This window comes from Phascolarctos cinereus, unplaced genomic scaffold, assembly GCF_003287225.1.
Source record: "Phascolarctos cinereus isolate Bilbo 61053 unplaced genomic scaffold, phaCin_HiC Scaffold_9;HRSCAF=440, whole genome shotgun sequence".
Classification (NCBI taxonomy): domain Eukaryota; kingdom Metazoa; phylum Chordata; class Mammalia; order Diprotodontia; family Phascolarctidae; genus Phascolarctos; species Phascolarctos cinereus.
Window position 1 is genome coordinate 222,951,800 of NW_027556402.1, and position 25,937 is coordinate 222,977,736.

Here is a 25,937-nt window from a genome sequence, read left to right on the forward strand (position 1 = left end):
CACAGTTAGTGATCCTCTAGACAGGACTTGCCGTTGGAGGCTGGGCTCCTAGAATCTGATCGGTGATATTTATTTCATCTTACCCTATCCAGGACCCACCCAACCACATAGCTATATCTGAACTATCCTGCCTCCATAAGAAACCTCCTTCTACTAGAATTTAATTGGCCACATCTAGAATCCTGGAGTCTGGTTGGTGAGGACCAGTGTGGAACTTCCCGACTGTCTCTAACCCAGGCCACCTGCATTCTGACTTCCTACTTTGCCCCACCCTTCTCTTTGCTCATTCTGGCTCTGCTGTACATATTGTCCCCTTTCTTAATATGTATTTGCTTATCACCAGTACTAAACATAGGGGCTTGATAAATTTTTCCCAGTAATTCAGCAGTCAAAACATGACCAGCATTGTCAGGTGGCAAGTTTCTTGGGAAGTTGGGTATTCGGGTGCTGTTTGTTTACTCAGAGAGGTTGTCAGGCCTTAGGAGTAGGAGTACTAGGCTGAAATTGCAAAGGGGTAGACTTAAGTTGGATGGGAGGAAACTTTCCCTTACAATTGGAGCTATGCCAAAGTGACACAGACTATCTTGGGAGGTGGTAGATTTCCTGAACTGCAGGTCTTCAAGCAAAAATGGTATGGCCACTTGCTTGCCAAGTAGAGGAGCATTATGTTCAGGTGCCATTTGGGCTAGATGGCTTCTGAGGCTGCTACCAATTCAGAAACTCATTCAGTGGATTAGATTTGGGGTCCAGTGAAATCCCTTTTAGCTTTGAGACCCTGTGATTCTGAGAGTTCCACTTAACAAAGACAAGCAGATTGGTGGCGTTAAATCAAGAAGGGTTTGCATCCTATCTCATATTTCAGTGGCTATTGTGCTAGATTAGTCTAAGCATCTGGACCAAAAATCCCACCTCTGAATCATTCACTATGTGTATGATGTTGGTCAAGTCACTTAATTTCTCTGAGCTTCATTTGTAAAGTAAAGGATTGGATGATGTCTAAGTTTCCAATCAATTCTTAATCTGTGCTCCTGTTATTCTACCTGTGACTGTATGGGTGATCAATGAAATTTTTAAGTTTTAATTTCCTCATGTGTAAAGTTGGTAAATATATGTATTTCCTATTTTACAGAATTATTGTGTTAGAATGGAGAATTAATGAGACAATGTATGTAAAGTACTTCTTAAATTGGCATGTAAAATGATGTAATGTATATGTGGTCTAAAATTCAAGTATTATTTTTATTTGTAAACAGTGCTCTTAGGAAAAAAATCAAGTCAACAATAGTGGTCATCACCTAAAAACCTTGCTACTAGAGAGGCTAAAGGTGGCAGATCATAGAAGCTCAGGAGTCCTCAACAATAGTGTTAAATTTCATCAATCATATATATGGCGGGGTGTATACACGCACACACACCCACAATTATATATGTGTATAATATATACACATATACACACATCTATATCAATAGATATGTATGTATATATTATAAGTATATATGTATACATACATATGTGCATACACATGCACACATGTTTGTATGTGCATAGGTATACACACATATTCACACAGAGTCCAGCACCAATATGTTGAGCCTCCAAGAGTTGAGGACTACCAGGCTGTCTGAGGAGGAACAAATCAGCCCAGATAAGAAATAGAGTTCCAGCCTGAGAGAACTAGGAAAATGTGGCTACATGCCTCATTATTCAGTAGTTCCAAGAATCATTTTGATCTTAACTTGATGTGGTCAAGTGATACAAGTGGTATTCTTGGTAATAGGATCAGGAGTTCTTCCAAATCTTCCTCAATACTTATACCTTAAAATGAATGTGTTATCCTATAGCCATTGCCAGAAAACCTCTCAGAATGCTATTTCCTCATTGTGTGTAGCTTTACTGTAAAACAAATGAGGGTTTGTACAGGCTTCCCAGAAATAAGGCTGAATAAGAGTTTACATCTAAAAGCAGGTCCCTTTTACTATATCAAAACTGTAAGAAATTTGAAAAATTAAATAATAAAGCAAGGAGTAAGAGAAAAGGAAGGGAAAATGGTCAAAAGTTAAACGTATTAAAATGTTTAAATGAAAAAAGATATTTGAAAATGATATGAAACAAGGAAATTATCAAAAATCAATATGACTAGTTGAAGGCCAACAAAACTAAAATATAAATAGAATCAATCAAGAGAAAATGTAAAATCCCAAGATTAACAAAACAAGAATTAATAAATTTAAGCAAATCAACCTGAGAAAAAGAAGTCCAATCCATAAAGAATTCCCCAAATTAGGAGGATTTGAAGTATATTCATTTTTAACTACTAGCCACATAAAAATGTATGTGTGGTTCACTTTTTAGTTTAATCTGTATATTCAACATTTTTTCTATTACTTTCATAAGTCTAGACAAAAAAATGAGCACGGCTTTATTGGTAGCATTTGCCATTTTCCAGAGTTATAAATGATCACACTGAAAATTTAATAGTTGGCTCTCATGAGCTAGTTTGATCTGGCTCTAGTGCAGCAATGAATTTATCAAATATTAAGGAGCAAATAACCTCTATACTTCACATTTATTTCATAAAAAGGGGAAAAATACCTCAAATGCCTCATATTCTTTCTACAAGATAAATGTTGTCTTCATACTTAACTAGTGAGAGAGACTATATATTGAAAACTATATTAGTAAATATATATAATATATAATATATAAAATATATTGGTAAATTTTGATATAATAATAAGCTATATTTTTTAAATATGCCAATACATTCATTGATAACAGATAGTATTTAATATTTGAAAAATTCAAACATAAAACAGAAACTACAGAATTTTATCAATAGAAAGAAAATATTTTCTAAAATGCAGTATTTATCTCACTGTTGGTGGATTTTGGAACTGATACAACCATTCCGGAGAGCAATTTGGAACTATGCCCAAAGGGCAAATAGCGCCTACCCTTTGATCCAGCAATACCACTACTAGGTCTATATCCCAAAGAGATCATAAAAAGGGAAAAGGGCCCAAATGTACAAAAATATTTATAGAAGCTCGTTTTTTAGTGGCAAAGAATTAGAAATTGAGGGAATATCCATGAATTGGGGAATGGCTGAAAGGGGAATGTAATGGAATACTATTGTGCCATAACAAATGAGAAGCAGACAGATTTCAGAAAAACCTGGAAATATTTGTGTGAACTGATGCAAAATGGAGCAGAACCCAGGAGAAGATCGTGCACAGTAACAGCAACATTGTACACTGATCAGCTATAACTGACTTAGGTTTTCTCAGTATTACAATCATCCAGGACAGTTCCAAAAGACTCATGGTGGGGGGCAGCTAGGTCTAGATCACCAGCCCTGAAGTCAGGAGGACCTGAGTTCAAATCCGGCCTCAGACCAAACACTTGACCCTTATTAGCTGTGTGACCCTGGACAAGTCACTTAACCCCAATTGCCTAAAAATAAATAAATAAATGAATGAAAATGAATGAATGAATGAATGAATGAATGAATAAATAAATGAAAAGTAAAAAAACAAAAGACTCATGGTGGAAAATAGTGTCCCATATCCAATAAAGAGCTGATAGAGTCTGAATGCAGATCAAAGCATACAATTTCACTGAAATGACTTAAATAACAATAGTAATATAACAGGTTCCCACCCGCCCAAAAAAAATTGCATAATTACTTGTAGGCAAAGAGGAGGCCACATAATTATTTGCAGATGATATAGTTATATTTTGAGACAATCAAAAACTTCTGTAAAGTATATGGATACAAAATAAATTAACAAAAACAATTTGTCTTTCTCCACGTCATTAACAACCTAATAAGAAGTAAAAATTTACTAAATATAACAAAATTGCATCATATGTCTAGAAATTGAACTATAAGAACACAACCAATAGTTTGATCAAAGCTCTGTATTTTTAAGAAATAACTGAAAAATTTAAAAGATTGTTCAGTTTTCATGGTTGTATTGTGCTAACATCTCAGAAATGGTTTAACTAACATGATCTTGAATAATAACAGATTTAATTTCATATCAATCAAATTTCTAAAAGGATATTTTAAAGATGAGTAAATTAAAAATCATTTGTGAGAATAAATTATCAATAATATAACAAAGAAAGATTTAATGAACAAAGAAAAAAATAGAAAGAGTGAGAGCTTTGTTCCATGAGATCTCAAATCATACTACAAAAAAGTGAAAATCAAAAGCATATGGTACTAAATAAACTTATCAGTGGAATACAAGATAAATAGGATTCTGAAATAAATACTAATGCCAGTCTTGTTTTTAATAAGTGCAAAAACACATGGTGCTGACAAATGAATGTTCTATTTAACAAAAAGCTGACAGGAAATTTAAAATGTCAAAATGTGAATAAATAAACAATAATGAAGGAAGTTTGTATTATAACCCCCCAAAAAAAATCCAATGCAAATAAATTAGTTAAATATTAAAAATTACACCTGGAAAAATTATACGATACTGGAAAGTTTTATCTTTCACAGTTATGACTAAGGGGTCCATAGTAACTTCCTATTTTCTAGCTGAAATCTACCATGAATGCTGTCTTCCCTTAGAGTTAGAATGACAGCTCCTTGAAACAGAAACTTCTGGGCTTTTCTCTTCATATCCCCAGAGTTTGGCATATAACAAGAACTTGATAAGTTATTTTCCTTCCTCCTTCCCTCCGTTCCTTCCTTCCTTCCTTCTTTTCTTCCTTCCTTCCTTCCTTCCTTCCTTCCTTCCTTCCTTCCTTCCTTTCTTCCTTCCTTCCTTCCTTCCTTCCTTCCTTCTTTCCTTTCTTTCTTCCTTCCTTTCTTCCTCTTTACCCTTTTATGCTACAGTCAGCTTTCTAAGACTAGATGTAACAGCAAACTGCACCCACTGGAGGGAGTTTCTACATCAGGAGTTTTGCACATTGATGAAATCACAAACATAGAGCAACACACACACACACAGGTATGCACACATGTACACCTACATACAGTTACACACACAAGTCACTAATTTTTTTTTCACAATATGAGCCTGGGATGCCAATAAGAATAGAATATGCACATATATACATAAGTATATGTGTGTGTGTTAGTATATATAAATGTATGTATATGTGTGTCTGTATATACACATGTTTATATCTATATATTATACATGTATATATACACACACATATATATACAGAAAATTCAGTTCTTTCAGTTGTGTCTAATTCTTGGTGAACCCATTTGTGTTTTGTTTGTTGGTTGGTTTGTTTTTGTGCAAAGCTGCAGGGGTACTTTGCCACTACCTTCTCCGGCTCATTTTACAGATCAGGAAATGGAGGTAAACAGGGTTAAGTGATTTGCCCAGTGTTACACAGCTAGTAAGTGTCTGAGGCTAGATTTGAACTCAGACCTTCCTGACTCTGTCCCTGGCACTCTGTGCCACCTAGCTGCATATATAGACACATACATACATAAACACATAGTATATGTGTACACACACACACACACACACACACACACACACACACACATTCTTTGTTAAATATGACGAAATGGTTGTAGTATATACTTTTGATCACCTGATTAACAGGACTGGGATAAAACAAGTCAATGGTAAAATTTCCATGTTGGACATAATTTTCTTTCATTGTAATAATTCAGTCTTTTTGGACATAGCCATTCTTCTTCAAGGAGTATGATAACATGTACATAATATCATTATCACTTTGGCCTTGGTAATTAGTGTCTCATGCATTGGGATAAAATAAGTTACTTTTTTCCATATGAGCATGGATGGGGCTTTAGTTGTCTTAGATACTTTGATACTAGCTTATTGAACTGTTTTGAGGCTGGGCCACTTATTGAATGAATTTCCCAATATTATATTACATCTCACACATGCACACTCCTATAAAAGTGGTACTCCATGTCTAGAATGTATTCCTTCCCCACTTCCACCATAAAGAACATTTTATTTCAAAAACAACAACAAAAACCTAAACAAACAAATAAAACAACAACAAATTTAAAAAAAAAACCTTCTCAGGGACTGCCCTAACCACAGAGCCTTTCTTGATGCCACCATTTACACTCCATCTCCTTTGAAATTACTTGTGAAAACTCTACATTTACTTATCTATTTATAAATTATATTGCACCAGAGAAATAGTAGTTCCATGAGGTTGGCCTTTTTTGCTATTATCTTTGCATCCTCATGATCAGCAAATAGTTTCTTACACAAGGTAGGCATTTAATAAATGATTTCTCTTTAAAACTGTATTGAACTCCATTTTGTCTTTAATATGAACATAGGTCAAGCAGTGGTTTAATTTTAATGTTATTTTATTCCCAAGTTATTAATAAGTCATTGGGGAATTTCTAACTCTCTAGGTGGTGTATATATGGGTAAGTAGGGGTTATGATTATCTAACTTTGGTTCTATGTGCTATCTAGCTTTCCTTCTCACATACAATGGCATTATTTGACCCATGATACGCTTGATTCTTTATTGAATAACGTCTTTGTTACTAGCACTTTGATAGATCCTGTTCTCTCTGTGATGCTCTCTGTGTGTCTCACAGTATTGGTAAACAACATATTAAATTACTTCACAGTATTCCTTTGCCACGTGAGAATTTCAGCAATGTTTAAAGAGAAGCGTTTTGCATGTTACATTTTATAACGCCTCCTTAGTTGAGATACTCTGGCTTGAACTTCCAAACTGCTTTTGAAGAGTGAGAGTACAATGGCTGTCAAGTTATATTTTTATGTTTCACCTTTCTTTCCTTTTTGACTCTTTACTCTCATGATGAGGGAGTTCATAAGCAACTGATCAAAAATGAGAGGAAAGAATGAAGAAATAGCAAAGAACCCAAAATAAACCTAAATAGAATTTGGGATACAGATCTGTATTTTCTTTTTAGTTTAGAAAAATATTTTACTTTTAGTAGTTCTTTGTACTTTTCAACGCACTGCTGTATGTATCACCTCATTTGATCCTCATGAAAATGCTGTTACATTGATAGAGCAAGAGGTAACCCATATTTTTACAGACACAGAAATAGATTGAGTAACTTACCTAGGAACACATAGCCAATGGTATGAACTAGCTTGGAAACATGGCAGTTGCAATACTAGACTAGCTTCAGGAAGACTTGAATTCAATTTCTGCCTCCGATAATTACTTACCATGTTGTTGGATCCGTTACTTAAATTATGTCAACCTCTGTCTCCTCTTTATTGAAAATGGAGAAAGTAATTACACCCTCCTCTCGGGATTATTGTGAAGATCAAATAAAATGATGTGTAAAGTGCTTTGCCAACCTTATTGTTATATATAAATTCTAGGTATCATCATTATCACCAACAGCATCATCATCTTCATTGACTTTCACTTAGAGCTTTTTGAACTATGCCAGACTCTCACATAGGAAAGAACACTGTTGAGGCCTGGGGTATTATTGCCTACAACAAATCTTTACGTCAACCATAAATGGTCTTTTAATTGAGTACAGTTATAATCTCCCATTAAATACAAAATGAGCATTTTCACTTTAAGTAGAGGTGTGTAATGGGTATATTAATAATCTCTTCAGTTAATAAAAATTTCAATCCCTTTTACTTTCTCAGTATTTTATTGATAACTGTAGAGATAATTGCTTAATTATGTATTGAAATTGTGAATGGTAAGTTGGGAAAATGTGGGCACAAATTTGAAATATGTCTATATAATTAATATTCTATTCATTTACAGATTAATTTTTTAAAGACTGAGATGGAAAGAAAGAGCAAAATGATCCGAGATCTCCAAAATGAGGTAAGAATAACTTTAAGGAAAATGATATATTAAAACCAAAGAAAACGTTATGTCCAACAGCATTATGACCAGGCCATGGATACCATGCCATTTTGCCTTCTATTCATCTTCTGGTATAGAATAACAAATGTATCATGGACGATTTCCTTCTTGATAGCTGAGAAATGGAATATAAATTCAGTCTTCAGCCACATTGTTTATAGTATTTCCTGTTAAAGACTGTCTACTTTGTGCCATCCTTTTCCATGTCCTTCTTTTTGAGTAGCCATCTTTATTTTCCACTAGGGTCACACTCTGATCCTTTGCTTCTATTTTTCATCTCTTTTTATTGACTTTGGTTTATGACAACCAAAGTAGGAGGCAAGTCCTCTGTCTAATTTAGAAGGAGTATAGGGGATCCACAAAGGCATTGCAGCTACCTCTTAATGAATGAATATGCTATTTACCTAGATTAGACAGAAGATGTACCTTAAGCACTTATTCTCTCTGCCGCTTAGAATAAATGGATGAATGAGCCATTGACTAGATTAGCATTCCTTTTACCTATAAATTCAAAATGCAATGTGTACTAGCCAATGTATACCATATTAAATCATTCCCCTAATCTGAATCAAGGGAAAAAAAAGTCACATCACAAATTTTCTTATATTTAGCACCATTTACTTGGTTTGAGAAAGGAAAATGGGAGAGAGAGAGAGAGAGAGAGAGAGAGAGAGAGAGAGAGAGAGAGAGAGAGAGAGAGAGAGAGAGAGAGAATACATTAATCACTTTGTTGTTGTTCAAGGCATAAATGCATGTGAGGCATAGAGAAAGGGAGAGGGAATTTAAAACACAATTTGGCAGGAAGAACTTTTTTGTGTTTTGTCTTAATGATTTTCTCTTTAATCCATTTAAAGAATTGGGCTGAACTTGAACATTTAGATTTGTTACTGAAATGCTTCTGGTTATAATTGTTATTTTGGAAAACTTTAACAGGAATGTGTTTGAGGGTGAATGATCTTTTTGTTTCTCTGATAAAGCAATGGTTGGCTATTTTTAGGGTCATATGGAGTACAGAGCTAATCATATTCTGCACCCTTTAGCCCATCATTTTTTATACAAATGAAATCATGCCACTTTGGGTATCATTTGACAACTTTAATGTAGAAGAGAAGTTACAAAAGTGCTACCAACGAGGGAGAAGGTGGGCCAGGCTGATTGCTTATATGAGTCCTGTCATTCTGTGTCTAAGGATATGGGCTGTTGACTGATGTGGATGTGCAGGGAATTCACTTATCAACTTAGATTTAAGAAAGAAATATATAGAAGATGAAAGCAAAGACAGTTGACAGATGATGAATGCTTAAGCTTGACACACCTTGTTAAGAGTAGGTTGAGTAATGCCAAAGTTCACCTGAGAGAGGTTTTGAAAGTGAACAACAAAAAAGGATGTCTTTGCTATTGGGAGGAGAAGGGGATGAGAATCAAAAAAGAGCTAAAACAAAAAGGAGCTGCACAGAAGAAAATGAGACGGTGGTAACTGTTGACAGAGAAGACAAAGCTGCATGATTTCTTTTCTTTTTTTTTTTTTTTTTGTATTTTGTTTCTGACAAAGAGAGTAATCTCTTGACCTGTTGGAGACAGAACCAATATGACAAATATGACATTGGTACCTAAGTAGGAGGACACTTAACTGACCTAGATGAGTACAAATGCCATAGCTCAAATGAACTACATCCTCACAGGGATGAAGCAAGCATATTATAAGCGCTCATTACGTTTTGAGCACTGTGCTGAGCACTTTACAGAAAGCTGTTATGTGACTTGCCAAGGATGACATAAGTAGTAAATGCCAGAGGCTGAATTTGAACTTAGGTCTTTCCTGACTCCAGGTCCAGTGTTCTAGTTACTGCACTGCATGGATGAACTAACACGCATGATTGCTAAGTCGAATTTGGCTCAGTGATCGGTCTTTAAAATATGAAGAGTGAAAGAAGGGTAGAAGAATACAAGAAAATACGGAGAAATTGAAGAAGGGCAAATGTCTTGATTTAAAAAAAAAGGAAAGAGACTAGTCTGCAAACCATAGTTTGTTGTTAATTGTAGCCAAGGGATTTTGACTGATTCCTGGGAAAATTCTACAGTTTTTTATTTAAAGTCATGGTGGGTGAACATAAAGAAAAAGAAATCGTTTTCACCAAGGTCAATATCTTGATGGCCCCCTGGAAAGAAAATCTATTAGCAGGCCTGAAGCATCTCTACAATTTAACTTTTTTATCAGTGTACTTAACTAAAGGCAAAAAGACTTTCACATAAGATTTGGGCACTGAGCTGAGCGCTTTACAGATATCATCTCATTTGATTCTCTCAAAAACTCCATGAGGTAGATTTGTAGATGACACAAAGTAGATGATAGAGGGAGGATTCAAGAACACATTGATAGGTCACAGAATTAGGACAAACTGAACAAGATGGAATTGAATGAGAATAATTTACAATCTTGAATTTGCCTTAAAAGTTCAAGATGGAGAGGTATAGCTGGATAGGAGCTCATTGGAAAAAAAAAAACAAGAAACACCTAGGGGATTTCAAACCCTTTGTTGATCATTGTAGTAATATGACAAATAAGAACACTAATGCAGGAATTCTTTTTCATTGGGTTGGACTTTATGGTCTCTCTTTTCCTTTCTAGTTACAAGATTTTGTGGATTGGTGACTTTTCCAAAGATTTTCTTTCTTTTAGCCTAAGATATAGAGTTAGGGACAGGTAAGTCCCCAGATGACTCATACCATGTATCATTTTGAACAAGTCATTTTAGAAAAAATCTCAGATGGTTACTAAATTCTTGATCAGCTATTGCCTTTTATTCTTATTTTTGTGCTTTGTCGGTCCTTCTGGGCTATATTGCTGCAAAATAAATTAGCTCCAAAATGAACTCCCAAACAAAAAAGTGAAAAAAACTTGACCTTGGAACTCACAGTATTGAACTTATTTATGTTCATTGGTGCCAGATGGAAAGGCTGATTTAAAAGAAAATTGCAGGCAATTATATCTTTTTGTTTTGTTTTTCAACTTGGTTATGAGGCTGATTGGATACATAGATTGTTCATTATTCCTAATATTTTCTAAAGGTTGAATTTTCTCAAATGCCTCCCACTTTCAGAACATAAATATCTGATTTTTTCCACCAAAACAAAACCTGAAGGGCAAAGTAAAATTATAGCAGGGATTTAATATGTAATATATCCATTAAAGACTCCTCCTCCCCACATTTATAACTTGGGATTTATAGTTCCACTTTTTGAGGCAAAAATTGAGAATCGTTGCTATAGGATCACAGTATTTAGAACTGAAAATTGCCATAAATGTTATCCAGCTTAGCACTCATACTTTATAATTGAGGAAATTGGAACACAGAACAAAGGGATAGACTTCCCAGTCTTACTGGTGGTAAGTAGAAGAGTTCTGATTTAAACCCAGACCTCTCAAGGAGAAAGTAAATTTTATCTTTGAGAGAATATATTACATGTAACTGATGCTTAAGCATTCTTCAAGAAATTTCTCTTTCACTTCTTTCTATACTTTCTCCCTTGGATAGCTCATTCTTTCAGTGAGCTCAAATATCACTACTATGGTGGTGTTACCAAACCTGTCTCTCTAGGCAAGACATTAGTGCTGAATTCTGGAATAACATGTATAACCAGGTGTCTCCCTTTTGATACTCTGCTCACACTCCAAAATTCCTTGGTAGGTTAGCTCTTCTTCTTGACTTCCGTATGTTTGTCCATTTTATTATCAGTTATATCCTTTACATGGGATGAATACCCGAGGATATATTTTTACTTCTCTCTTAATCTTCATATCTAATCTGTCATCAGCTTTTAATGACTTGAGGTCCTTGAGTATATTAGACGCTTCATAATTTTGCTGAAGTAGGTTGGAACCCCTCCCACCCCATTTTATGGCACGTAGTAAATGCTTAGTAAGTATTCATTGTTGATTTTTCATTTAGATGCTGAAGAAGTAGAGGATTGGACCAAATGGTCATTAACATGGCCTAAGTATGTTGTAATATTTTTTTTTAGAAAAAGTATCCTTCTTGTCATATTTTCTTCATTTTTGCCTCTTTCAAATATTGAGTTCAGTAAAGATACATTTATTTAGCTGAAGCATATGGTTAATTATCTAGCCAAATAGCTGAGATGTAACAATGCTGTGTCCCTGGTTGAATATTTCTCCTTTAAAAGTTTGCACTTTTTAATAGACAAAAAGGAAAAAGAATAATTAGTAAAGAGGATTTGTTCAGATAAACATTATGATCACCTTCCATATTTCACATGAACAACCAGCTAATATTCCTTCCTTTGCTTTGCTTTTTGCCTTTCTCCCTTCTTCTCTCTCCTTCTTTCTCCCTCCTACCTTTCCTCTCACCTTTCCTTTCTGACTTCATTCTTTCCCTTCTACTCCTTCTCATAAATACTTGTTAAATGTAAATGAAGTGCTTAGAGAAAGGGAAGAACAAATATGGTTCCTGCTGTCTAGGAACTTGTAGTCTAGTTAGGAGGATAAATCATCAGAACATGAGGACTTGTATGATAAATCCTGTTGGAGACGTATGCAGAACAAGAGTAGATAGAAATTGATGAGAAATGTACCATCTCTTATGGATATAGAATGATTAACTGTTATAAGAAACTCCCAGGTGTGGAAATTCCCTCTATCAATGAAGCTTGACACTTTCTCTGCCTGGAGTCCAGTGGCAAACCATGCTCCAGTATGTTTGAGAAGAAAACCCCAGATAGGATTGTAAAGAGCCCAACATGACTGAAAAACAACTGAATAACACATTGAAAGTATCTATCAGAAGCGAGATTTGAACTCAGGTCTTCTTGGCTTCACAGCAGCCTCTGCACTATACTACCACTGCTGCTTTTCACATCACTAAATAATGCTCACCATTTTTGATAAGAATCTTCTATTTCAAAAGTGCTTTGACTAACAATCTGTTTTATACCATCCCACCAGACAGAAGTAAGCACCTTGAGGCAAACATCTGTTTTGGCTTTAGAACCCCAGCACCTACTGTAGCCTAATGGGATACATAGTATGTATTCAGTCAATGGTAATCGGATTGAAATTGTTGAACTGAATCTCCCTATCAGCTGTCTATCTCAGAGAGATTAAACAATTTGCCCAACAGCAAACAGACAATATGGAGAGATAGGATTAAAATCCAGGGTTTGTGACTGTGAATCCACCTTTCCTAACACTTCAGATCATCTTTCCATTCTGTGTGAGCAGGGAAGCCTCCTTATAGAGAATCATAGGCCCACAGATTTAGAACTGGAATGTATTTTATTTTATTTTATTTTTGGCTAGGCAATGGGGTTAAGTGACTTGCCCAGGGTGACACAGCTAGTAAGTGTTATGTGTCTGAGGCCAGATTTGAACTTGGGTCCTCCTGAATCCAGGGCCAGTGCTCTATCCACTGTGCCACCCAGCCACCCCATGGAATGTATTTTAGATATTGTGTAGTGTGGCCCTCTCATTCTGTAGATTTGGAGATAAGAATCTGACAGTGAAATGACTTGTCCAAGGTCACACAAGAAGTGAGCATCAAAGTTTGAATTCCCCCATTGCAATCCAACCCCCACCTATACTGTTGCTCTATTGTCATTGTAAAATGTGACAAACTTATAACTACCCCTTCCCACCTAGTAAATAACATTTTGAACTCGCAATTAGAGTTTTAATTTATTCTGAAGCTATATGACTTGTCTTCTAAAATGTAGGAGTCAGTAACTTTTAATAGTCTATGGTAACAAAATCCAGCTTCTGTTCAGCATCCTTGCAGAGACCTTTGAATCTGTGCCAAATCTGGTCCATGAGTTCCCATTCAGAATAAGAAAGTCATTCAAGAGTCCTTTCCTTCCTAAATGTATCCCATCCAGAGCCATAAAACCCCCGAACTACTCCCATCCAATATGGCAGCAGAAGGTTAAGTAAGCTCTGTTTTACAAGGACAAGGAAGTTTTTCTTTGTATTTCAGAAAGTCATGATGGTTTTAATGGATTGGAACACTATCAAAGCAGGTATATTTTGTGTCTGCTGCTGAATTTCATCTTTTCTAGTTTAGGAAAAAGAATTGTCAAGGAAATAGAGTCTAATCAGAACCAGAGTGTATTAAAGTCTAACTCCCCTTTTCAGTCACTTTCCTGGAATTGCACAGAGGGCCTCAAAAAGAATGATACCATTGGGATGGTTATTATCAACAGAAGCAGCAGTACTTGAACATTTCCTACCTTTCTGTAATTCAGGAAAATCAATCAACAAGGTAGAAAGAATAATAATGAGAGTTCTCATTTATGGAGTCTATGCAGTTTTAGATGATACTTTTCTCATAACACCCTTGTGAGATAAGTATGCACACAAGTCTGATTATTCAAGTTTTACAGATGAGATAACTGAGGCTTAGGGATGTGAAACAAGTGGGGTTACCTGAAATTACCTGATCAAGTTGGTTGCCTGAGGTTACCCAGTTAATAAATGCCAGAAAAAGTATTCCCACAGAAATCTTCTGATTCTAGACTTTTGATTCTATAGCACCATGTCACCCTGCTAAGTGAATATATTTGCATTCAGATTGTCACACTGATTTGTTGGAGTAGTTCTGTCTGCATGAAAATTTCTTCCATATTGCAGAACTGGAAGCTCCATGATGCTAAAAACAGGGCCATCTCTAAATTATTTCTGTATCAGAGTTTGGCAAAGAGTCAGGGCTTAATGAACGAATGAATGCTTCTGTGAACGAATTCCTGCTGGATGATAGGATAATAGCTTTAGAACTGGAGAGGGCCTTGAAAGTCATTTGGTCCAACCAGGGATTTGAACTCAGATCCCATGATTCTAAAGTCAACACTCTCAGTATTCTTTCCACTGCATGCATCACAATGCAGCCTTTCTGTTTGGCTTTCAAAATCCTTCATTATATAGCCTCACTTTCCTCTTTTTGCCGTTTTTGCTAAAATGTCCATAGAATATTTACTTTGCTTTCAGCCTCTCTTCTTATTTACACATACCTAGGTATTTTTTACTTTCTGCTTTTATTTCTTTCCCTTTTTCTATAATTCCCACCACTCTCACCTCCATCCCAACTCTTTAAGTTTCGGCTCCAGTTCTTCCTCATTCATCCAGATTTCGGGGACTACTTCCAGCCTCCTTAATGCCCACCTTTTCTGAAGTCCTATTACAGATTTTAATAGATTTTGAAAGATACATCCAGTCACAAAGCCAGAGGGTTGTAAGAAACATCTGAAGTTATCTCACACAATCCTTACCTGAAACACGATATAAGCCCAAACAATGTAGATGGTGCTAAAAACATTTCATTGAAAATAACACATATGTGATAGGAAGTCAGATGTAAAAAATAGAGAAGTATTCTCAGAGTTATGGAAACCTGATACAATTCTCACTTCTGAACCATATTGGCTAGATGTCTTCTCAGTGACCCAATGTAACTAGAAGCTGCCAGTAAGCTAGAAAATAGTGGCTGATAACAAATATCTATCGAAGACCTGTTCTACTGACTTTTCTTATCAAAATGAAGCTTTGGAGGGAAAAGGTTTTTATTTTTTGCTTTACATGTTTCCAACTTGTAACCAACAGTTGTGTTGATTTTTTTAATAGAAATTTATGGATACAAAGCAGCTTATATACCTTATGTCATTTCATTTTTTATAATAACCTTGTGAGGTGAACAAAGCCGGTGTTCTATGCATTGTCAAGATGAGGGAAAAGGGGCTTCTTGAGGTTTAGTGATTTATTAAATATCATATGGGTAATAAAGGCAGTGAGGTGGCACAATGGATAACATGCCAGGTATGGAGTCAGGAAGACTCATCTTTGTGAGTTTAAATCCAGCCTCAGATATATTATGTATGACCCTGGGCAATTCAGTTAACCCTGTTTTCCTCAGTTTCCCTATCTGTAAAATGAGCTGGAGAAGGAAATGGCTGTATCTTTGCCAAGAGAACCCAAATGGGGTCCTAAGAAGTCAGACACAACTGAAGTAATTGAACAAAAAAATGGCTGACACGTGAAATCATATGGTTTATCTCCACATAAAGGAGAATGTGGTATGTTAGCAAGAACACTGGACAAGAAGTCAAAGTTTGTGGGTTTAAATTCTTTTGCTAATTAGTTATGTCATTTTGGGAAGGTGACTTAATTTCTTTGGGCCACAGTTTCTTCAAGTGAAGTAAAATAATCTAACTAAATAATATAATAATAAATTATATATAACATAACATGATATGATATATGATATGATATGATATAACATAATAATGTAATATATCTCAGAGGTTCCTTCTAGCCCTAGGTCTGTGTTCATCATACCTGATATTCTTTGAATTGTGTTACATTGTGCCTCTATTGTCCTCCTGTGTCTTTCTGATCTTTAGAGTCCTCACTGATTAGGGATATATTTGAACTATTACAAAAACATGTATTTGAGACAGAAGCAAGATGGGGCAGAGAGGAGAGGTGGGGAGACAATTTTGGTAAGCAGCCTCAATTTTGACTCATGGATGTGTCTGTTGATTTCAGCAACTGGACAGCACTTGGGGATTCTGCCTACCAACAGAGCCCCTGGTTTCTGTTCAATGAGTTTTGTCAAGTTGAATGGTGACAAATGTTGAAAAGATGTTTTTTTAATAAGTATAAATATTGCCTTATGCTGATGTCATGTATTCCTTTACCAGCCCATATGAAGAACCAATCAAAATAGGAAAAATAAATGTGTAACAATGTCAGAAAGGGTTGGAAATTGAGTCATTTTGAATCTTTGTAAAACCATGAAACCCAAAACACCAGAAGAAAGACTGTTGGAAATGATACAGAAACACAATTGCCAATAATTATTTTCTCTTTCTAATTCCTGTAACAAATAATTATATTCAATTGATGATGTACCTATAAGATTTTAAGTTGTTTTAGTTCAGGACCTCTGTCTAATTCTTCTTTGTATCCCTAGTGTCCAACTTAAACTTTGGAGGAATACATTAAGATGTAAAATTGTTGAACTTATGAATGATTCATTCACTCTATTAGATATTCATGTGTAGTCATCTCATTGCATGCATTTAAAATAAGAATTAATGAATCATGTTCCATTTGAATGGTAGTTTTCTAATGCTGATAAATGCTATTTTTAAACTTGCCTTTTTTGTGTCTCTTCCCCTTCTATGGTTTCTTTCATCTTCTTTAGGAGCCTGGCGCTCTCTTCATTCTCTAAACTCTAAGGAAGGAATATGCAACGAGTTATTTATACATTTAGGTGACTTTAAAAAGCAATTTCTCCTAGCATCTAGACTGCTGGCCTAAAACAGGAAGATCTGGATCCAAATCCTATTTCTTAGAATGATTTGCTGTCAAACCCTAGGCATGTCATTTAATCTTTCGGTAACTCAGAGTTAAAAAGAAATGCTTATTGACTTGACTTAACTTGAGTAATTCCTTAAGACTGATTTGCTAAATTATAGACAAGTTGAAATCCTTACTGCTGTACGAGGAGATCCAATATCTCTGAAGAGGTGGTGTTTCCCAGTTCTCTACAGTCATGATACGTAGGTAGTTGACCTTCTACTTATGCCTACAAGTGAGAGAACAGATGTACCCCAACCCCACAACACTTCTGACCCTTCTTCTGAAAGAATATTGGCAATTGTAGCCATTGAAGTGGTCTAATCCTGCCAGAACTGTCCCACAAAGTCTAATATGAATATTTTAAAGTATAGCTGTCCTTCATGGGAGAATATTCCAATCTTTAATAAGAAGATAAGTGCAAATCAAAACAAACCTCGGGTTTTACCTCAGGAGATTAACAATGATGATAATAGAAGGGAAAAGTCAATGTTAGAGGGGGTGTGACAGGAGAGGCACACTTAGGCTTTGCTTGTGGAGTTGTAGATTAGTGCAACCACTCTGGAAGTCACTTTAGAATTATGCAAATAAAGTGGTTAATATGGCCATACCCTTTAGCTCAGAGATTCTATCACTCAGATGGTACCCCAAGGAGGTCAAAGACAAAAGGCTTTCTATAATTAAAATATTTATAGCAGTGATTTTTGCGGTGGGAACAAATAGGAAGGAGAAGATGCCCATCCACTGGGGAATGGCTAACCCAATTGTGGTTCATGAAGATAATGTGATATTAAGTGTGCTGTAAGAAATAATTGACATGATTAGTACAGAGAAGCATGGAAAAACTTACATGAATTGATACTAAATGAAGTAAGCAGAGCCAATTAAATAATATATGCAATGACAAGAATGATATAAGTAGAAAGAAAAATAACCACAAAATAATCAAAACAGGAATGTTGAAATATCTCAAAGAATAATCTTTTCCCCAACCAAGAAATATGTGGAGATTTGACCCCACTCTTTTACAGAGCTGGAGGTGGTGGAGGGAGGGCTTTCAAAGATGTGAAACCCTGCATAAAATGTCAGATTCTTGTACTATATTGACTGGCTTTAATTATTATTTACTTCTTCCTCTTTTTTTTTCCCTTTCTTCAAAAGTGTTCTTTCTTATAAGAGATTGTTCTCTGAGAAGAGAAAGGGTAGACTAAAAGAGAAAATTTAGTGAATGTAAAACAAAAAGATTCCAATAAAATATACTTAAACATATACTTGTTACCATCATATGACTCCTTTAAGCCACTGTGATCTTTAGTTACTCTTTCCATAGACATGAGCGAGAGAAGATTCGACTTACTTGTAAAATAATCAAGTATAGTTTTCCTTATTACAGCACCATCATAAACAACACCATAAAAATACTTTATAAAGTATATAGGATCATAAATTTAGAGTTCAAAGACACCTGGGGTCATCTAATCTAACCCACTCATTTTAAAAATAATTAAATCAAAACACCACAAGATGTAAAATGATTTCCCCACCATCACAGAAGTGGTATGGAAGATAGTAACAATTCAACTCAGGTCCTCTGATTTCACTTTGTTTCCAAGGATTTTTATCAGAGAATTGTGTGAATAGGAGACTTAGGCCAGGAGTGGAGGGAAGGTGGAGTGGGGAATAGGAAAAGAATGTAACAAGAACAATGTGTAACTAATGGACAGCCTATATTCTCCAACACCACAGAGCATCAAGAGAATGAGAAGATCCCCAGAACATTAGGTAAAACTTTTATGGTAGATGTAAGATATGGTGAAGAATTACAGTAGCAGCATGAATTTATACATGATAAATTTATAGCAAGAAATTAAAGAAAAAGTGCTCTAATCCAATAAAGTATTCCATTGGCACTGGCTGAGCTTCATAGAATTAGAAATACTCTCCTGATTTCTTCTAAAGAACTTCACAAACTATAAACAGTTTGAAACCTTCCATCCTTTGACAGCCTCAGGTTTAATAAATTTTTTAAAATAATTTAATAATTAATCCTCCTATTTGCTGTACAGAGCATTGGCAAAGTCCTTTGTACACAGTAGGTGTTTAATAAATGTTTTATTCCCTTTTTAATTACTTAACTTGACATGGACCTCTTTAACTCCATGCCATTCTTGCTATAGATGTAGGAACACAAACTTCTAAAACAGAAATCCTGAGATTTGCTTTTTGGTAGCTTGGAGTACATATTCACAAGGCACTAGTGGACTATTTAGAGACCATCTAGTTCAGTCCCCTCATATAACAGATGAGGAAAAGGAGAACTCAAAGTAAAGAAACTTGCCCAAAGTACCACAAGTAATAAATCATAAAACCAAACAGGAACACGCATTCTTTGACATGTTCCTAAATCCTTTTTCCACTTTACCCAGGATGACAAATTTTCTTCCAGTCAAGATTAAATTTTTATTTCCTACCATGGTTAATAACTACTGCCCTTCCTGTTTGTGTACTTTGTTCTTACATTGATGTCTCCCAGTTAATTTTAATTCTTCAGTCGTGGTCTTTCCAACTAAAATCCTTTTTAAAGGAACCCAACCCCTCTGGAGAATTTTAAGATTAACTGGAACCTAACACATGTAAATGGAAACAATATTCTCCCCAGTGGCAAGTGCACAGAACAAGTGTACTCTGTATTGCAGCTTCCAGGAGTTATCCATGGCCCCTTTTTGGGGCTGTTTTAAAAATATAAGTCATCAAGACTTGGGATATCTCACATATCTTAACTATAAGTATTAAGATAACTATTAGATCTTAATCAAGCATCTTATTATTTTCTAATACAAAGATTTTCTAATTTTCTTGATGAATCTATTTGTTGACCAAAAAGAAAAACCACCAACCCAACAATATATTGTAAGCAGTGACTTTATTGAGATAATATTTGCAAAGCACTTAGTGTAGGTGCATGACATATGGCAAATGCTTAATAGATACTTCTTCCCCCGTGTCCTTCCCTCCTCTTATTTCTCTTGTGTTTCTTGGTAACACACTATTCTTCATTATCACACAAAAGTCATCCTGTTGGTTCTTCTTCCCAGATATTTGGGGTCAGGGAGAATCATTAAATATAAACCTTGCCTTTGCAAGTCAAGTTGAAGGCATCATTTTGGAGTGAGGTGCAAAAAAAAAAATGTAAAAAAAAATTCTGAGTCTGTGGTTGTGAGAGTCATTCTGTTTTCATTCTCAAAGAATACTGCCTGGAGTAGAAGACATCTATCTTTCCCCCTACATGCATGGACAATACCATCATTATGCAAAAAATACAGAGATAATCAGGCTATGCAGAATGAAGCAACTGCTTCTAAGTTTTCATTCTCCTAGCTTCTTAGATTTCACATAAGCAATTCAGTCTTTGCTATAAATATGTATTGATGAATCTTAAGGGATAAGCAGTGTCCTGCTAATTTAACAGTTCTATTGATGGGAGAATGAGAGAGAAAAATTTCCATTCGAGTCTCCATTTTTGAAGACATCTCCTTTAAGGGTATACAGAAATACATGAGCTACTACTCCACTCATACCCTTACTGTGTGAAGAATTAAATTGTGAAGGATGAACATTTGTTTTTATTATAGTAATAAAAATTCATGTTTATGAAGTATTTTACAGTTTATCAAATACTTTTCATATATAAGGATATGAATATAAATGCACATACATATGTCTATATGTATATGTATGTGTGTATGTGTGTATATACATACATATATATATATATATATATATATATATATTATATATATACATATATATATATGTGCACATATAGATAGATTGATATTTCTTCCAGTTTGCAGATGAGGAAAGAACCTCAGAGGGGTAAAATTAAATTACTTGCCCAAGGTGTTGGAGGCAAAATAAATCTCAGACCTGAGACTCATACTTTGACCATCTACTGTGCCATCTTGTATTGGAAGAAGACCTAACTCCTTCATTTTAAGAGATAATGTGTGAAAATATTGATTCAGGATTCATCCTTGAAGGTACTTGTAAGACTCCATGATGTCATGCATGTGAGTTTCACAAGTACTGTTTTTTATTCACTGATAGGGACTGATAACTGCCCTGGAGGCAGATCAACCTAAATATGTCGAATTTGCAACAGTACAGAGGATCCCAAGTAGCAGGTTATAATTGTTGTTCAGTCTTTTTTCAGTTGTATCCAACTCTTCATCACCCCATTTGGGGTTTTCTTGGCAGAGATACTGGAGTTGTTTGCCATTTCTTTCTCCAGCGCATTTTGCAGATGAGGAAACTTGAGACAAACAGGGTCAAGTGACTTGCCCAGGGTCACACAGTAAGTGTCTGAAGCTGGATTTGGACTCAGGAAGATTAATCTTCTTGGCTCCGAGCCCGGCACCCTATCCACTGTACTACAGCTAATATAGGCTGTCAGATTGTGAGATAGGAATGTAATGCAGTGAAGAAAACAGTGAATATGGAGTTTGAGGACCTGGATTCAAATCTTTAGCCCTGATACTTATTAGCTGTGTAACATGGGCGTGAGCTCAAGCTATCCTCGAACTTTAAATAAGTAAGAAGGTTGGCTTGCTGGGGTAGAGCTAGATATAGAATGTGGATGGATAGAGTGCCGGGTGTGGAGCCTGACTTCAAATTCTCTAGCAGACAATTAGTTGTAACCTTGGGCTAGTCAAACTCTGAGCCCCAAACTTTCTAATCAATAAAATGGAGGTAATTAGACTTAATGACCTCTGAGGTACCTTGTGCTTCTGAATCTATGGTCTTACAATTTAAATCACTTAAACTCTCCTGGCCTCAGTTTCCAAACTTATTCAATGAGATTTTAGATTAGAGGACTTCTTAGGTCCCTTCTACCTTTGATCTATAACTCCTTATCATCCCCTTTCACATCCATGCAGGCTTTAACAAGAAAGCTCTATTCTGGTGAATGCCTTCTCAGAGACTTGAAATCTCACTCTGCTCTATTGCTTTCCACTCATAAACATGCTTCAGGTTGTGATACTCTAGATAAAGCAAAGTGCGATGACCTTCCCCACACCTTCATATTAATTTGTATTAGCTCAGTGGGAGCATTTTTCATCCACTAGAGCCTAGGAATGGATTTCATTTCTCACCCATGCTTTCACAGATCTCCCAGGGCTACTAACAGTTCTTGGTGTGTCTCTCTTTGAGAACCAAGCAGCAGAAATATATTTTTGTCCTTATAATAAAAACAAAGCAAAAGAAACTTTAACTATGTTTTTAAAGAAAAAATGTACCGAACTTATGAAGTGAATTACTGTCCATTCTCAAACAGTGTGTGAACAGTATTTGTAAACTCTATTCATCAGTGGCACACTTACATGGTAAAGCCTCAATTAATTGAAACACTTGGGGAGCAGGCATTCTAGTTAATTGAATTTTCTGAGGAAGTAATTGGCAGTAATTCAAAGTTAACCAGAAAACTCCCCTTTAGCCTCCACTCATCAAAATCTTTCCAAAGAGCCATTTTGTTTCTAAGTCTCAGTAGAGCACATACATATTTCTAAGGTCATAGGATGTAGATTGAAAGGGACCTTTAGCCATCTAGCCCAACCCAATCATTTTCGTAGGAGGAAGCCAAGAGTCAAAGAGGTGAAATTATTTGTTCATGGTCATATAAATAACAAGTAGCAAAACCAAAATGTACCCTCCTGTCTCTCCCATTTGAAATTCAAAGCTTGCTACATGACACTGTACCTTTGATGAAGAAAATATTTTGCAAGAACCCAGGCTCATTATTTAGAGTTGTTCTATTTTTGTCAGGGCCTTAAGATATTAAAAAGAAAAGAGACTGATTTGAATGTGTTTTAACTTCAGTAGCTTCATTTTGGGGGAGGGGAGTGGGGAGAATACCTTGCCTATTTATCTTACTGTTACAGTGTGTCACTTGTTTTCTTAAAAGCAGGGTGGAAGGGGAATAGATAAATCCAGTTAATTGCCTGTTCCAATTGGTCTGATTACGGTTAATGGGTGATTGGAACAATGCTAGGTAATTTAACTTCCTCAATTGTCTTAGAAAGCCATTTTCTGTATTCAGTGCTTGCTTCCAAGGCCACAGCTCATTAAATCAGCTTGCAGCTTTGACAAAGTTAAGCAAAGTTTGATGTCCCAACTAATATGCACTCTTCCGATTTTTGATATCGTCGTGGTTTTCATCACCATTCTTGTCAGAACTGAGGGACTTAGCCCCTACTGTGTGTTGGGCACTCCTCACAAAAACAGATTCCTTAGAGTTGGCTAATTAGACTCAAGAGGAACATTCATTTATTCACTTATTTTCTTACTATTTGCTCAAGGCTGTTTCTTTGAGTCACAAGTGACCCAAGCAAATTAGGTAGTGTGATTAGAATTGGTTGAAGGCTTCTGTAAGAAAACTTGTTTTATTTTTCTAGTCATCCGGAGCAATAGAACCTGGGATAGATGGAGACAATGTTAAAAGAGAAACCAGTGGAAGTTACTTTCAGACCTCAAGAGAAATGTAATTTTATCAGTATGGGCACTGTGTCCACTGAAGCAGATTTCTCACTTCCTATGCCTTGGTAAGTGGCCTTAATGGCTTATAGTAGCCAAGACACATTCACCACCTAGTGGCCAACCTTCTGGAGATGGCTCTCTCTAAATTTAACTAGTTTGATCCTCAGGCAAAGTCGAATCTGTCAGGGGCATACAGATTTAAAGCCTGTCTGGCTTGGTAGTTGGTTCAGAGATTTGATTCCACTGGCATAATTTCAAGAACCCAGAGTCAACTCCATAACACAGTGAGGTACCAGAGTCCTTTAATGGAGAAAAAAGTTAGCAATTAAATAGGCACTTCATTAGATTTCTGATTTTTTTGGAAATTTTATGTAGGTACCACCTCCAGTGATGCAAATTATAACCCATCTGTTTGTTTTCTGAAGACAAGCATAACTCTCCTAGAAGGCCTTGCTGGTTGGATTTGGAGATAGTTCAAATCTCAGCCCTGATACTTACTACGCATTTAGTCTTGGAAAAGTCATTAACCTCAAAGGTTATCTGAGCCCCTAACTCAAATTTTATGTATGGGTGGGAATTTCACCCAGGCATTAAAACAAACACAGTTATTATAAAATGTTTGTACAATTATGGTTATGTACTTAGAGTCAACTTGTGATGTGACTTACATCGGAGTTTTATTCACTAGGCATTTCTTTAGCAATTGCAGAATCACAGAACCAGTGATTACCTGGGATAAAACTTTGGAAATCATCTAATCTAATTTCCCTATTATTTTGATGGATTCCTGAGAAGTCAACATACTTATCCAAGTTAATTAGTAAGTACAAACTTCTAAGCCCATTTCTGACACCATGTAAGGGAGCCTGACTTCTGGATACACTGGAGGGACTTTGTTCTAGCACCTAGCATCCAGGTAGGCCCTAGACTTTGAGGATAACAAAATCAAGGCTCTGGAGCACCTGCAAATTTCTCCTTATAGCTCTGAGCCTGCAGTCAATCTCTTTTTGCATATTCTCTCTGTGCGAAAGTAGAAGCAAAGCTGAGGTAAGGCTTGCTCCATGACTGCCTGGGCAGTGAGGCAAAGACCTCAGCTAGAGCTCCGGTTCTGAATCTTAGCTTTATGCTTTTCTGCTTCAGCTATATAGCAGATGCTAGGAAGCCAGGGACTTAGAAAATCTGTCACCGTGAAAATTACATGAAAGCTTCCTGCTCCTCATTAAAATGCCTTTGAGGCTGAAATGTGAGGGAGGAGAGTGCTTATGTGGCTCAGGAAATTAAGGTGTCTGTTGTGATGCCCCAAGGGCTCTTGGCCCTCACTGGGAATAAGTGATGGGACTAACAACAGTATTTGTGTTACTATATTATATTAACATCATATGCATACATACATGCATGCATGTATACATGCATACATTCATACATATACATTCACATATATCTGTATGTCTATATTTATATATCTATATCATTCTATATTTATATCTAGCAAAATACCTACCTATTTCTATGTTTATATCTCTATCTATCTATCTATCTATCTATCTATCTATCCATATATCTACACTCTCCCCTTTCTCTTAGTTGCAGGGGAATCAGGACCTTTAGAGAAACACATCTACAACATCCCATCAACACCAAGTTTCCTTCTTAACACCCCTTGGTTTTTTATATTGAACTGTTTGTCTTCATTACCTTCCATTTTCCTTCTCATGGGTGATCATAAAAAAGTATGCTTCTTCTAGTAGGATATTAGAACTGATCGAGTCTGAACTCCTTACTTGGCAAATAAAGAAACTGAGGCCAAGTGAGTTAAACTGATTTACCTGAGATCACACAACTGGTAAATGAACAAAGTGGTACAGGATATCAGTCTTTTATGATTCCTACTCCAGTCCTCTAGCCTCCATACTCAGTTTCCTGTTGAAACAGAAAGATGGAGGCTTAGGAGTCTTCAGTGGATGTTATGATGAAAGATCTGACTCAGTTTATAAAGAACTAGGGTCCAATTAATTCAGTGCAGTTAGCATTTATTGACTACTCTGTTTTAAGCACTGTGCTAGTTGCTGAGGATATAAAGGACCTTTTGACTTCAAGAAGAAATGACATGTGCACAGATAAATCATATATAGGTATAAAATATCATATCAATATAATACATATGGCATCAATATGTGATGTATCT

At 35.8% G+C, this 25,937-nt stretch overlaps 1 protein-coding gene across 1 annotated transcript in view; it reads left to right on the forward strand.

Annotated features, from left to right (window-relative positions):
* Positions 1–25,937, forward strand: part of LUZP2 (leucine zipper protein 2) — a 714,257-nt gene that overhangs the window by 342,453 nt on the left and 345,867 nt on the right. The window contains exon 5 of the mRNA XM_078148101.1: positions 7,750–7,812. Coding sequence (XP_078004227.1) covers positions 7,750–7,812 — 63 coding nt within the window. The remainder of the gene's footprint in view (positions 1–7,749; positions 7,813–25,937) is intronic.